Source organism: Scomber japonicus, chromosome 6, assembly GCF_027409825.1.
Source record: "Scomber japonicus isolate fScoJap1 chromosome 6, fScoJap1.pri, whole genome shotgun sequence".
NCBI classification, from domain to species: domain Eukaryota; kingdom Metazoa; phylum Chordata; class Actinopteri; order Scombriformes; family Scombridae; genus Scomber; species Scomber japonicus.
This window is the reverse complement of record NC_070583.1, coordinates 32025064-32040711: the sequence shown is the minus strand read 5'-3', so window position 1 is coordinate 32040711 and position 15648 is coordinate 32025064. Positions and strand designations below refer to the sequence as shown.

At 41.6% G+C, this 15648-nt stretch overlaps 1 protein-coding gene across 1 annotated transcript in view; it reads left to right on the top strand.

Annotated features, from left to right (window-relative positions):
- Positions 1–15648, top strand: part of grm5b (glutamate receptor, metabotropic 5b) — a 65327-nt gene that overhangs the window by 7919 nt on the left and 41760 nt on the right. The window contains 2 exon segments of the mRNA XM_053321463.1: positions 7988–8062; positions 8987–9161. Of these exon segments, the coding sequence (XP_053177438.1) occupies positions 7988–8062; positions 8987–9161 (250 nt within the window).

Sequence of the window (15648 nt, the reverse complement as noted above, 5' to 3'; positions counted from 1 at the left end):
GTGTTATGTAATAATTTTATGTGAAATAATGAATGAGAAATACTGTTAGGGAATATGAAACATTAAATCTAAGTAGAAACATTTATTCATGTAAACTTAGTGTAATTATATCATCATTTGCACTAATTCTCTCCATTTAAAATTCAAAAGGGCTTTTCTCCACAGATGTTATAAGACAAATGTGCAAATCTGTCTACATTTGTTTAGATACAGTAAATGTTGGGTTACAGACGCCGTGCATATTTGTAACAATATGATGTCAGAAATAACATTTGCTTTCTGTGTGACATTTAGTTTTCTCTTGAGATCGATCTCCATATGAGCATGTTTGTGAAAGCTTTCTGGTTTGCGGCTATTAATCCTAGCGATAAGAAGGAAAGCATGTATGTTTACAAATGCGTCTGACTGAGTGCTTGTGTGTGTGAGAATGTATGTGTGTGTGTATGTTTGTGTGTGTGTTTGTGTGTGTGTTTGTGTGTGTGTGTGTGTGTGTGTGTGTGTGTGTGTGTGTGTGTGTTTGTCAGGAAAGTATTGATCTTTGTATTTCTTCAGACAGGCTGGGTTAGACCTTGGGACTGGTGTTCAAGGTTGGGTGCTGGCTTTCTGAAACACTCGAAACAATTACGCAGAGAGAGAGAGAGAGAGAGAGAGAGAGAGAGAGAGAGAGAGAGAGAGAGAGAGAGAGAGAGAGAGAGAGAGAGAGAGAGAGAGAGAGAGAGAGAGAGAGAGAGAGAGAGAGAGAGAGAGAGAGAGAGAGAGAGAGAGAGAGAGAGAGAGAGAGAGAGAGAGGCATTGTAGGATTGTAGGATTGTAGGAAGAAGGAAGCGGATGGGAAAAGAGGGGGAAACAGCAAGGAAATGAATGGTTTGTTGAGGAAAAATGGAAGAAGAAAAATGGAAGGGGGGTGGTGAGGGACAAAAGCGAGAAGAAGAGAATGGGGAAAGCAAGGACAGCGCTCTTTGTGTGTGTATGTGTATGTGTGTGTGTGTGTGTGTGTGTGTGTGTGTGTGTGTGTGTGTGTGTGTGTGTGTGTGGAGTGCTTGAGATAGATAAGAGAGTGTACCAGCGCTGCAGATTCAGAGAAAGATGGGGGTGAAGTTTATACAGACTCATTAATTCTCTGCATTAACATTTTGCATCTGGAGGCAAGAGACGATGGAAACCAATATGCAAGAAGCTGAATAATACATGTAATAACAGTACAGTAATTACACTGACGTAATGAAATAATGTTATTGGAGGGGTGGTGGTGGGGGGTGCTGAAGTATTTCTATCTAATTTGGGGATAATACATATCGAATTTGCTCGAATACAGCTGTGTAATTTGTAGATTTCACAATAATTTATTTTACATGCAAAGAAGACTTTTAATTCCAATTTTTGGCACAACTGCTAAAATTGATGCACATCCCAGTGCTTTTCCTAAAGGCCCGAGGTGGATATTTAGGAACTCTATGCTAGCAACATTCAGTTACTAACACCCCGTAATCATGGATTTATTATAAGAGTTGGATAGGGCTCCACCGCTCAGCCTTACAGCCAATTCTTCGCATTATTACAGTAAAAAAATCTCCCTGCAGCCCCAAAAAAGCATTTTCGCCATAGACCACCACTGTAAAGGAAACATCTGTAAAACTATTGACAGGATACCTTGGACTGCAAACAAAGATCAATTATGACTCTTTCTGTTATGAATGTTTGATCCATGGACGTTTTATATTTGTAAAAGTTTTCTCGAGCTGAGAAAAGCATAGAGTGACGTAGCGTAGAGACGTAGAGAGACGTCACGGACAGTCAAATCCGATATGATTGTTTGGAGCTGTTCAGATTCAGACACATCTGTCCAAATGAGATTTGAAACTTCCTCCCAAAGGTGGGTTCAATCTGGTTTGCAAACCTCGGATCTCATGTGATTTATGACTGTTCAGACTTCATAAGAGCATCTGGTTCCAATCTAGATGGGCTAAAAATCGGATTTTGGCTTGCAGTGTGAACGCAGCCATAGTGTGTTTCTGCTCAGTTCCTTATGTGACTGATACACCACCATCATGGACTGAGGTGTTAGCGTTACTGGAATAAAGGCTTTGTGGAGCTCGTAGGACAGACCAACCTGTAGCTAAAGGTTCTCCTCTGTCTCACTAAGCGCTCTGAAGGGAAAGGGACATATTGTCAAATGTCCTTTTATCAGTATTCTTCTTTCATCCACTATTGTTCACTTCCATAATTGCTCTTATACACTGTACTGCAGAGATCAAGTGTTTGCATATTCTGTACGATATCTCACATTTCTATCACACTCTGATGTCAGTCGTGCTCGTTTCACTAAGGGGGGAATCATTATCATTCTCAACCACACTGAGTTTAGTATTCCTTTTGTCTCACTCCTTCTCTCATTCCTCTGTGTGCCGTTCAATTCAATTCAGCTCAATGGGTTTTATTGACATGAAATTTGACATGTGTCACCCAAGCACGCTCCAATAGAAATTGATCAATCGCTCAATAAATGTCTCTGAAAAGATGCTAATCCTCTATCCTGCTCCCTCTCCCTCTTTTTTTTATTGTACTTTTTTTTGTCTTTCTTATCGTCTCTCTTTTATTTGTTCTTACGGACTCATTTGATCCCGACACACTGACACTCTCTCCCCCTTCCACCTTCTTTGTAACGTTTTAACTCGTCGTCTATGGCAGCGTGTTGCCTAAGGGTGAAGATTCAAAAGTGGGTCGTGGGCCAGTTTCTGGTGGGTTCCCATATAACGAGAGCTCGTCTGTGTTTTAATGAACGTGAGTCACGGGATTACATCTATTCAAATAGGCTCTGGCTCTGGTTCTGGAGATCTAGCGGCTTCTGTTCAGATAGATAGATACTGATAGAGCCTGGACAGAAAGATGGCTATCTATGATATCTGGCAGGATGTATTTTCTATTGGCACAGATGATAGTGAGGTTACTAAAGGACTGTATTTTTCTTATTGTCAACAAATCTCATGTGCAGAACCCTTAAGGCCAATTTATTCTCAACGTTAAATACGGATACGGATACGGACAGAGCCTTGTATCCGTGCTCTGCGTTCATTTCCTCCGTATTTCTGCACGTTTCCATAAAGCTTACGGATACGGACCAAACGGAGCAGTACCACCGGAAACCACGTGGGGGCAGTGTTGCTGTCACTACTCGATACGTAGCTCTAGTGAGACACGAAGAAGAAATAACAACGGAGGATCTTTTTGAGGAAAGGTTTTGCGAGTTGGTTAGAAACTTTAAACATATCGTTTTTGTCTTTTATGCAAGAGAGGAACATTATCAATATCTCCTCCACAGTCGCCATGTTTATTTTTGAGTTTGTTGTCGTCGTAAACGTTTGACTCAGTGCTGCCCCCTGGTGGATGTATTGGTGTATCCATGCCAACGTAAAGGGCGCATGGAAGTATGTGAGCAGTGACGGTAACATCGGTTGAAACGGACGTATAGGCTACATTTTCATACGTCCGTTGAGTATAAATGGGCCCTTGTAAGTATTGTGTGTGTGTGTGTGTGTGTGTGTGTGTGTGTGTGTGTGTGTGTGTGTGTGTGTGTGTATCATTGTTGGTTCACCTCTGCACATGAGATTTGTTGACAGTATGTAAAATATGGAAAATCTCTGAGGGGGAATAATGATCAGTTTCCGTGGTAAAGCAGGTCAAAGACATACGGTACTGTTTATGTAGGGAACCAGTTAATTATACCAGATATGTAATTAGCTGCACCTGTATGTAGTAACCTACAGTATGAGCACATGCATTATACTCTTTCAGCTGATGCATATTTGTCTAGATGTTAATATCTGTTAATGTGATAAATAGTAATGACACACTTAATCTTTTTGTTGTGACAGCCCCAAATTATAAATCTGTCTGCACTGTTGACATTTTTTGTGTGTGGTGCTAACCTTGACTGAGAAATACTGGTGTCAGACATAGGGTTGTTGAAAGTGATGTAGAATTTTTACTTTCCTCCTTGAAGCCAATAAGCCAGATTTCTGGTTACAGACACGGGTATATTTTTAGATCCGGAGTCTGTTCAGTCGAATAAAAAGCATGGTGCAAGTGGAGCTCGAGTGAAAACTACACCTGCGGAGAAAAACCATGGTTATGGCTCTAAAACTGCTTATGTGCATCCTGTCGGTAGCCTGGAGCTATTTTCATAGCATAGAATTGGATTACAGAGACATGCACATGAAATTCATCAAATGAAAATGGTATAACAGCTGATTAGTTAGTTAGTGATCCCTAGAAATAATCTAAACACACAATTAGTGGTTTGAACTGAGCTAGTAACTGACATTAGGGCAGAGATATATATGTCCTCTTCAAGCTGATTTAAACTCCAATGAGTCGGAAAGTGCAGGCTTAATGCTGGCTACCCTATCAGTAAACTACACTATAGATTTGCATCACTCATTGAGTCAGTAATCACTTAAATGGATTTTATTGAGCAAACATAGAGTCATTATGTCCAGTACAGGTCTTTGCATCTTTCTCTATAGACCTCCGAGCTACAGTTTATATTTACATTCGAAAATAATTTTAAGTAACTCTATAATAAGGTATATGTAACATGTTTATCACCAAATTTATACTTTCCTGAATAACATAGACTGATACAAATGTCATGCAGACAGCGGAGTAGTGAGGCCCCAGTGTTTTGTCCCAACTGGTTTCCAGCTGTGTTGCGCTTCCATCAGCAGATTCGTCACAAATTCACAAATATACATAACAGCATATTACTGGAGATTTTTAAGTCGCAATTATATAGTGCTCACTTCCAGAAAAAATATTCACTTTTCTCCCTTTACCAGCAGGCCGTGCTCCATTCCACATTTTAAGAACAAACAAAGAAAATAATATATTGCAGTTATAATTTTTACCATGAAAGTTGTAGAATACTGAAATAGGAGTTGATTTAAGTTGCAAAATTGGAAGTGATAAGAAAGAACTGGACCACAAGAGCTACCATGACTGAGAAATGCACAACAAGAAAGCGTTATAAATAAATACATCATGGATTACACTGAGCTGATCAGTCGTGTAGTTTTCTCAGTATCTTGCAGCATCGGTGTCGTCTGCATGACTGAATATTGACCGGCTCATGACAGCAGAGGGAGAGATGTCGTCGGCCTATTGGGAATTGTCCCGCCTCTCCCGACGGCCACCCCGCCTTTGCATACAGAGGTTGTGTGTATGTGCATGTCGCTATGTGTTGGTGTGTGTGTTACACCAGCTGTGTGATTCTGTCACTTTGTGGGTGACACAGTATGATTGTCAGTGAGACTCTTTGCCCCAGGGTGTTATTACTGTTTTTTTAGATTTATCTGCACTCCAGATTTATGGCAGGCACTGATGCGGAGGGCTGAGACCAACAGGGAGTGGACAAGGAAAGGAAAGGAGAGGGATTGTGAGAAATTGGTGGAGAGGGCTGGGAAGATGCCCTTTTACTTAATGAAGGTTTCAATTTTTACTACATGCTGTTTTCCTCCCTGTGGTGGCAGGAGGGGATGAAGGTTGAAAAGCGGAAACAGAGAGGGGGGGAAAGGGAAGGCAACATGTAATCGCATGTAATAGACCTCTGATAAGAGTGACAAGAGGATGAGGACGGTAATTGAGAAGGATGGAGGAAGGAAATGAAAGGGGGAAAAACACACACAACCATCTTCCTCTGCATCTTTAAATGTACACTGCCTTTTTTTTTTTTTTTTTACAGCTGTAGAGAAAAATGCTAGAGGAGGAAGAGAGGGACGAGCAGAGAAGACCTGTCAGCTTTTCATGAGTTGCATGTTGTAATATGTTGTAATATACCAGATGAATAACAAGAGAAGATCAAAGAGTAAAGGGGGGAAAGGGGAGAGAGCAGGGATTTTTTGTCCTCTTTTGTCTTTTATGTTTCAAGCTAATTCTTACTTTGAGCTGTTTTTGTTCCTCTTCAGTACAATACAGGATGGTAGCATAGTAGCAAAAAGAGAGATAGAGCTTTGTAGAGGAGAGCGGCAAGAGGTAAAAGGGACAAAAAGACAGTGTGGGGAAAGAGGCAAAGTGAGTTGTGAATATGTGAACTCTGTGGGAGATGATGAAACAAAGGAAGTCGTCACAAGGGAGAAGGGAGTTTGAATATGTTTAAATGTGCTGGATATGAAGTCCTTTGCTCCAGTGTGATGGTCGCCGTAGAGATGCAGAGGAGATGATGGAAACGAGATGCAATTGTGAGTAAGTGGACTTGTGCATTTGGCCCATGTGTGTGTTTTTTATAGGGAAGATTCGAGTTACTAACATAAGTTTAATGAGAGGGTCGGCACTGTGAGACTAAAGTAAGTGAATGAAACTGAACTTATAACAACTGCAACCACTGAATGGGATTTCAATTACAGCTATCAATCCTTAGTGTAAGACTATTTGTTCCTTCTTACCCTGTTTTACATTGTCTATGACAAAGTTGACGAAGGTATTTAATAATTAGTATTCCTAAAAACTACTTTAGCTTTTAGCTTTTCTAACATAAGGATAGAATTTGAAGATGACGACATGCTGAAGATATTTTCCACTTTTCCTCGAACGAAGGGACAAATAAGTCTGTCTAAGCCTCTAAGCCTCAGTTTGTGTGTGTGTGTGTGTGTGTGTGTGTGTGTGTGTGTGTGTGTGCGTGTGTGTGTGTGTGTGTGTGTGTGTGCGTGTGTGTGTGTGTGTGTGTGTGTGTGTGTGTGTTGCATAGCGGATGCTTGTTGGAAAGTGTCCTGTAAAATCAAGCTAATTTTGGGTGCTGTAATGAGGGAGAGAGGACAGTCCGACTCCTACCGATTTCTGTTTGGTCGTAGCCTGAAGTGTATCTGTAGAAACTGAGAGTGTGTGTGTGAGTGGGTGGGTGGGTTTTTTTTTGTTTGGGAGTGATCGGAGCGAGCGTACATGTATTTGTGTGTGAGCATGTGCTTGCAACAAAGCAGCAGGGAGAGAGCGTGCATATGTGTCGGAGAGACAGAAACAAACACAGTGATGAAGAGACGCATGACATTCAGAGAGAGAGAGGGAGAGAGGGAGAGAGGGAGAGAGAGAGAGAGAGAGAGAGAGAGAGAGAGAGAGAGAGAGAGAGAGGTCTCACACATAAATCCCTGTTGAGACCAGATTGAAGTAGGTTACAAGCTTTATCGATTTTGATGATGGTAACAGTACGAGTGTGTATGTGTGTATGTGTGTGCACCATCTGTCTCCCACTCCTCTCACTGAGACACTAATTACAGGACTTTACACTTCGCTCCACCACACTCATCATTGGCCCGGCGACACACACACACACACACACACACACACACACACACACAGCGGTCAGGGATTGCGGGACTTCTACTTTCTGTGTACATATTCTCTCTCATCTTCCTCTCTCTTTGCTCTTTCTGTAATTTCCTTTCCCGCTAAGATTTGCCATCTGATCATCTCTTCACTCTTCTCTTCTTCGTCTTCATCAATTTAGGTACAGCGTGGATCAATGATACCTAATTAGGCCGCATTATGTTATTGGTAACACACACAGTAAGACAACAGTCTCGTTGAGTAAGAGGAGAGAAAGAAAAGATTTTGATCTTGTTTTCAATCAGTGCAGAGAAAGGAAAGAGAAATTAAAAGGGGGGAATCCTATCATATTCTTTGCCAGTGTGTACAACCCATCATTAGCATAAATTCCAGGTCACCCACTTTCTCTGGCAAAGAAACGGGTGCCACAGTGGGGATTCGCTTTCTCTGACATAAATTTGAGGTTTTATGAATAGTGCAGTAGCAGGCGAGTTAATGAAGGGATCAAGTCCTTTTAACTGTCATCTTCTCCACCAAAAAATGTTGTCTATTGGGGAAAAGCAGGAATATTATTTGATTTCAGTTTAATAATCGGTCATATTCCTTCATTTATCTTTGCATTCTGTATTGTTCTTATTTAACAGCCCCCTTTATCTTTTTTTCTGTGGTTTTCTAGGCAACTATGGTGAAAGTGGGATGGAGGCATTCAAGGACATGGCAGCCAAGGAAGGCATCTGTATCGCTCACTCTGGTAAGAGACTAGTGTCGGGACGACCACAGTAAACTAAACAACATTCATCCCAAACATTTAAAATATATATATTCAAGTAAGAAGCTAGATTTAGTTCATTCAAATATCAAAGCAGTAGAGCACAAGTATAACTGGTATTTAAAAGTATGTCAGCATCTTACAGCTAATTTGTAAGTAATGTCGGATATTTGTCACTAATTACAAACATTGAGCGGACTTTCATTTAACCCTCCTGTTGTCCTCGAGTCGAGGAAGGAAGGGAGGAAGAAGGAAGTAAAGGAGGGAGGAAGGTGGGAAGGAAAGAGGGAAGGATGGGAGGGAGGGAGGAAAGAAGGAAGGGAGGAAGGAAGGAAGGAAAGGAGGGAGAAAGGAAGGAAAGGAAGGAGGAAGAAGGACGGAGAGGAGGGAAGGAAGGGAGGAAGAAGGAAGGCACGGAGGGAGGAAGGAAGGAAGGGAGGAAGGAAGGAAAGGAGGGAGAAAGGAAGGAAAGGAAGGAAAGGAAGGAGGAAGACGGACGGAGAGGAGGGAAGGAAGGGAGGAAGGAAGGAAGGAAAGGAGGGAGGAAGGAAGGGAGGAAGAAGGAAGGACAGAAGAAAGAAAGAGAGAAGGAGGGAGGAGAGGAAGGAAGGAAGGAAGGAAAGAAGGAGGGAGGGAGGAATGAAAGGAGGAGAGAGAGAGGAAGGAAAGAAAGAGAGAAGGAGGGAGGGAGGAAGGACAGACGGAAGGAAGGGAGGAAAGAAGGAACAGTTAAAACAGACGGGGTCAATTTGACCCGGGAGGACGACACAAAGGTTAATTCAAACAGTTAATACCTGAGACCAACAACTAATGAAACTAAGAAACTGACAGAAAAACAAATGAATGAACATGAACTTCAGAGATTTCTTAAAAGTGACAGATTATCTTTGCATTTGTCCTCTTCAGGTAAAATCTGGAGCAATGCTGGCGAGCATAGCTTTGACCGTCTGCTGGAGCGACTGAGGGGTCACCTGCCCAAAGCCAGAGTGGTGGCGTGTTTCTGTGAAGGCATGACTGTCCGCAACATCCTCATGGCCATGAGACGCCAGGGACTGGTGGGCGAGTTCCTTCTCATCGGCAGGTCAGTGGAGCTTTTAACATCAGTCAGGCAGAGTGATGTAAGGTGGTATGATGTTGTAGTATTTCCCCCAATGTGACTGTAGCGTATTGATTTCCTCTGTGCTCATACGTCTTGCACAGTCAGCAGAATTTTAATATTATTAGATTTAATAAATAGTAAAAATACATTGGAATGAATCTGTTCTTCAGTGAGTGGGTCCTGTGTTATATAGCTGTGTCAAGAATCATCTCTACATTATTGTTGCAATATCGATATCGAGGTATTTGGTAGAATATATGGTTGGTGATACTTGATTTTGTCCATATCGCTCAGCCCTACCAGCAACTATATTCAACTGTCTCATCCGTTGGGGATTGTAGACATGGCTGCTTTAGAGGGGCTTTGTGCTCTTTTCTACAATAACTATTAACTATTAACCTTAAAACAAGGCTCCATCTGGTAAATAGGCTATGTACTTCACTAATTTCAAGTTTGTTGCATATATGTATATTCTGCTGGTAATTTAAACGTGGTCTTTGACAGGCAGTCAATGTAACTGTATCATATTGATTTCCTCTGTGCTCATACGTCTTGCACAGTCAGCAGAATTTTAAGATTATTAGATTTAGTAAATAGTAAAAATACATTGGGAATGAATCTGATCTTCAGTGAGTGGGTTCTGTGTTATAAAGCCAGCAACTAGGGCTGGGCCATATATCGATATTGTGATATGAGACTAGATATCGTCTTAGATTGATTTAGGATATCGTAATATCGTGATATGACAGCAGTGTTGTCTTCTCCTGCTTTTAAATGTTGCATTACTGTAAAAATGTGTAATTTTCTGAACTTAACAGATTGTTCCAGCTGTCAAACATTTCATTGTATAGATATTTTGTCAAAGCATCAACAGTGATCTCTACATTATCGTTGCAATATCGATAGCGAGGTATTTGGTAGAATATATGGTGATACTTGATTTTGTCCATATCGCTCAGCTCTACCAGCAACTATATTCAACTGTCTCATCCGTTGGGGATTGTAGACATGGCTGCTTTAGAGGGGCTTTGTGCTTTTTTCTAAAATAACTATGAACCTTAAAACAAGGCTCCATCTGATAAACATGTACTTCACTAATATGCAATATGTATATTCTGCTGGTAATTTAAACCTGGTCTTTGACAGGCAGTGCTGCTTGAGTTATTCCTCTCACATCCTCTGATGATTGTGAGAGATTGAGCCATTCTCCTCGGAACATTTTCTGAATAGAAATGACCAGGTTCAGTTATTTTCTGATTTTGTGTCCAATATAGTGATTACCATGAAGTAAACTGATGATGTGAGACAGATCCAGACACTTCTTCATTTGTGATTGAGTTGCTAGATGATTGCCATTACATCTTTTTATGTTATTGAAGGCAGTTATTATTTCAGTGGAGGTGGGAACAATGGTGTCTAGAGTAGTAACCAGGACTTCGCATGACCAGGTAGTTTATAACCTGTGTATGATGAGTCATGCTTTCATTTTTAAGAAGTACGCTTTGTGTCTCGTTAGTGGAAAAGCTAGATTTCTGCTCTTCCTCCTTGGATCACAAGCACAGAGAAGCAGTGAAATGTGTTAAAAAACTACCAAAAAAAGACTATGCACCCATCCTGTACAGCAGACGACATTGTTGCCCTTTTTATATGTTCACAAAAACTCACAGACACACATGCTGGTCTGGATTTTGGAGGTGGTTCTCACTTCCACCTACAATTCACTTTAAAAAAAAAAAAATACTCCAAATAGACAGTTTTTATCTACATCTGTGTGCATGTGTGTGTGTGTATGTGTGTTTGCGTGTGCCTGTATGCATGTGTGTGCATTTGAAAGTTGTTTCTAAGCCTCTTGAGTTTCGGTTGCCATGCCAACCGTGCAATTAACATAAGATGAATAATGATTTTAGCACCTATGCCAGCCAGTATGCAGAGCGCACAAAATAGACTCTGAATGGACTGAAAAACATTATCATGTGATTTCCATTAAAATGCCACAAATATAATTCTATTCAATTCTATTCTGCCCCCCCTGCCCCCCCACCCCCCCCCCCCCCACATCCCGCCCTCAGTGATCTGCGCTGTGTTACTAAATCATCGTAGCCTGCATCATTTCTGTTGTTGTGGGCCACCATGATGCTCATTATCATCATCACCATCATCATGCTCATCTTACTCATCATCATCTTCATCTACACCACCACCATCATCATCGTCATCATCATCATCATCATCATCAACCTGCTGAGACTGAGGTAAACTCTTAAGTCATTACTAAATGAACTATGCTGTACATTCTGTTAATTAAGTTGGACATCAGTGACTTTATAAGGAGAGAAAGACCATAAAGAACCAGAGAGAGGTCTTGCCCTCATCAAATTAAAGGGATGAATCAGCTCAAGTCATGACTTTGATACTCTGTCTTTTAGTTAAGTTGTTTTTAAGGTGTGACTATATATAAAATACAGAGGGTGTGATGGAAAGCAACGCATCTGTTTTGAGAGCTGGCCCAAAGCTACAAAACTGAGGAGGAGGGAAGGAAGGAAGAAGGGAAGAAAGGATGGACAGATAGATGGAAGGAAGGAAAGAAGGAAGAAAGGGAGGAAGGAAGGAAGAAAGGAAAAAAGGAAGGTAGGAAGGAAGGACAGATGGATGAAAGGGAGGAAAGACAGAAGGAAGGAAGGACAGAAGGAAGGAAGAAAGGCAGGAAGGAAGGATGGACAGATGGAAGGAAGGAAAGAAGGAAGAAAGGGAGGAAGAAAGGGAGGAAGGAAGGAAGAAAGGGAGGAAGGAAGGAAGGAAGGAAGGAATAAAGGGAGGAAGGAAGGAAGGAAGAAAGGAAGGAAGAAAGGGAGGAAGGAAGGAAGGAAGGAAGAAAGGAAAAAAGGAAGGTAGGAAGGAAGGACAGAAGGAAGGAAGAAAGGCAGGAAGGAAGGATGGACAGATGGAAGGAAGCAAAGAAGGAAGAAAGGAAGGAAGGAAGGACAGATGAAAGGAAAAGAAGGAAAGTGGGCCGGATTGGACCTCTTGGTGGGCCAGTTCTGGCCCGCGGGCCGCATGTTTGACACCCCTGAATTAAAGGGATGAATCAGCTCAAGTCATGACTTTGATACTCTGTCTTTTAGTTAAGTTGTTTTTAAGGTGTGACTATATATAAAATACAGAGGGTGTGATGGAAAGTGTCTATTCAAGTACTTCTACACACAGCAACGTGTCTGTTTTGAGAGCTGGCCCAAAGCTACAAAACTGAGGAGGAGCCAACAACAGTGCTTTACCCTCCTCTAACAATTATTTACATCCATTTACTTTCATATCCTGCATCTATCTCCACACTTGGCTGAAGATCTTAGCTGATTTCAATTAGGAGCTGCATTCATTATAATCAATCAATTTTAATTAAGGAGCTAGCCGCAAGAACCAAAAGCTCTCATGCCTTTTGTTCAAGTAAAACATGGACAACTTCCTTTTGAAAAAGACTCTTGTGTAGTCTGGTAACACCGTCGAGGATGAAGCTGCTCTGCCCAAGTTGCGCTCTATGTCGAGACTCTTGCTGAGGATCAATGGATTAGACTGGGCACCAAGCCGAAATCGCTACATCACACACATCACACACATCCCACACCAGCCAGGAAAGTGCTCCTGCTATCAAACTCCCCCTTTTTCTGGAGAATATTTGGGAATAGCCACACCACTGTTGGCTCTTACTGCAGCATCAGCAGGAGGGGGGGGGGGGGGGGGGGGCAATGGCAGCATGGCAGCTCATACCAGCCGCAGACGCTGGTGGCCATTCAGCTGCTCGTTCCTGCCCCACGATGATAAGCTTCTGTTAGGGCAGGTGTGGCAGGCGGGGAAGCGGTTGTGCTGATGCCTGACTTCAGACCACTGGGACGCTGCATCCTCTGGTGTCAAGTCCCAAAACATTGATTGCAGGGTGATCGATGGTCAAGCAGGTTACACTTCCTGCAACTCAGGAGCTTTAGTTGCAGATATGGGCTGTGTTCGAAACCGCATACTACATCCTACACACTTCTATACTACATACTACATACTACATACTTCAATACTACACACTAAAGGACCAGATAGTAAGCAGACCGTTTACACTGTAGTAAACTACACGATTACCCACAATGCATTTAGTTCCTACCCGAGCTGAAATCATCAGACTGAAGCTGATTTCATTTTAGCTCTAACTCTGTAAATAAACCACTTTATCCACATTTCTAACCTTTTTAGGAAGAAAGTAAAGTTAGTTCCCTTTAGATCCACAATGTGACGCTAACTTGTCCAAATAACACATGTTTAAAGTTTTGTTCCTGAGAATTCAGAGTTAGCCGTAACGAGTAACACACTTCCTGTCATTTTCACAAAATAAAACACCCGTTGCCTTTTATTATTAGGATTGGTGCTTTTATTTTGAAAACAGGAAGTGTAGCTGATCTGTTACGTTGGTATTTTGGGTTTTTTCCAGAAGTTGCATTGCATCTTGGGTAATGTGAGTGTGAGTAGTCAGCTCTTGATGCATACTCTGCATTTCTGGAGAATCTAGTAAACCATCCAGGAACTTCTCACATACTCTAAATCACATACTACGCAGTTGAAACACACTACATACTTCAAATGACGTCAGCGTTTGTATGAGTAGTAGGAAAGGATGCAGTTTAGAACAGACTCATGGACTCTTCCACATCTTCATGCAGCAGACCTCTGAAGTGCTGTTATTGTCTTATCCCAGTCTGAGTACACTTCATGTCTTTAATGAGCACAGTGTCTCTAAATCCTGTACACTGTTGAACTCCCGTGGCAATGTGTTTCCTAATTTCTCCTAACACCAATCATTTGACTAATTCTTTTAATTCTCTGTGTTCCTCAACCCCTTAGATCTCATCGCTCTTTTGAAGACTAGATCTAACACAAAGACTAGAAAACCACAAAAGCACAGTACTTAAAGCTGTAAAAAGGAATTTTACACAAAATGCAGAACATAGGTGAAAGAAATCAGGTCTCCAGGTCCACTTTGTGCCTTTGAAAGAGTTATTAGTCCTTTTATAATCGGGTGATGAACGATGCTATTTTTCCGAGCGTATTTCTGTCTGTCACCACAAACCCACCCTTTGAGCTACTTTTCCTCTATTAGTCTGCCCGTATTTCTATAAAGCATGTCTCAAATGAGAGTGTCCTCCAGCCCTCCTGACATAATTCCATCCAAGCTCTTATTTTGAAGCAATGTGTGATATATTTGCTTTCTACTTTGCTCTGAAAAGCTCGCTGTCTACTCGTTGTCTCTGATTACTTTCAAACTGCTTGTGTCCAACCAGTCCTAAAAAAACCTGAGTTTGATCCTCCTAGATTATTATTGTCTGATTTCTAAACTGTCTTTCATTTCTAAAATATGCCGTTTCTAATGAAGTTACTCAACGCTTTGCAGTAAAAGACCAGGGACAGCTTCCAACTTGTCAAAACTACAAATCTGTAATTCAGATGTGTGTGTGTGTGTGTGTGTGTGTGTGTGTGTGTGTGTGTGTTCCTGTTTTTGCATAACTGCTTTAATACTATCTGTCTCAACTGTTTGTTGAAACTGGCATCCTTCCTTATGTTCTTCCTTCCTCCCTCCCTCTTTCTTCCCTCCATCCTTCCTTCTTTCCTCCCTCCATCCTTCCTTCTTTCCTCCCTCCATTCTACCTTCCTTCCCTCCTTCTTTCCTCTGTCCTACCTTCCTTCCTTATCCCTCCCTCTCTTTCTCCCCCCCACCTTCCTTCCTTCCTTCCTTCCTCCCTTCCTTCCTTCCTTCCTCCATCCTTCCTTCTTTCCTCCCTCCATTCTACCTTCCTTCCCTCCTTCTTTCCTCTGTCCTACCTTCTTTCCTTACCCCCCCTCTCTTCCCCCACCCCACCTTCCTTCCTTCCTTCCTTCCTTCCTTCCTTCCTTCCTCCCTCCTCCTTTCCTTCCTTCTTCCTCCCTTCCTTCCTTGACTCGAGGACAACAGGAGGGTTAAGGAAGTTGTTTTTCCGTTATGTCGGATTATATAAATAAAGATGGATTGATTGATTGAAAGGTATTCAAAAAGAAAAGGTAAAATTTGGCTCTTCTATCTAAACGCCTATCAACTCTAACAAATTCAATCAGATAAAATGTTATTTGGTATTTAATCTGGCAAGTTATCCCAGAGTGTTGAGCTCTGATATTACTTGCCAAATTAAATCCTGTTTCAAAAATGTCTTAAATAATTCAGCACCATCTAACAGAGCGGGTCTCCCTCACTTCTACTCACTTGTCATAATAAGATTTCTTGAATTTAATAAAACTGTATTTAAATCAAGTAAAGCTCTCACACGATTTGCCGATTTCACTTGTTTGAAGAAAATAGTTTCCTACGGTTTAACCTTCCTGTCGTCCTCCCGGGTCAAATTGACCCGTCTGTTTTGGCTGTTCCTTCTTTCTTCCCTTCCTTCCTTCCTTCCTTCCTTCCTTC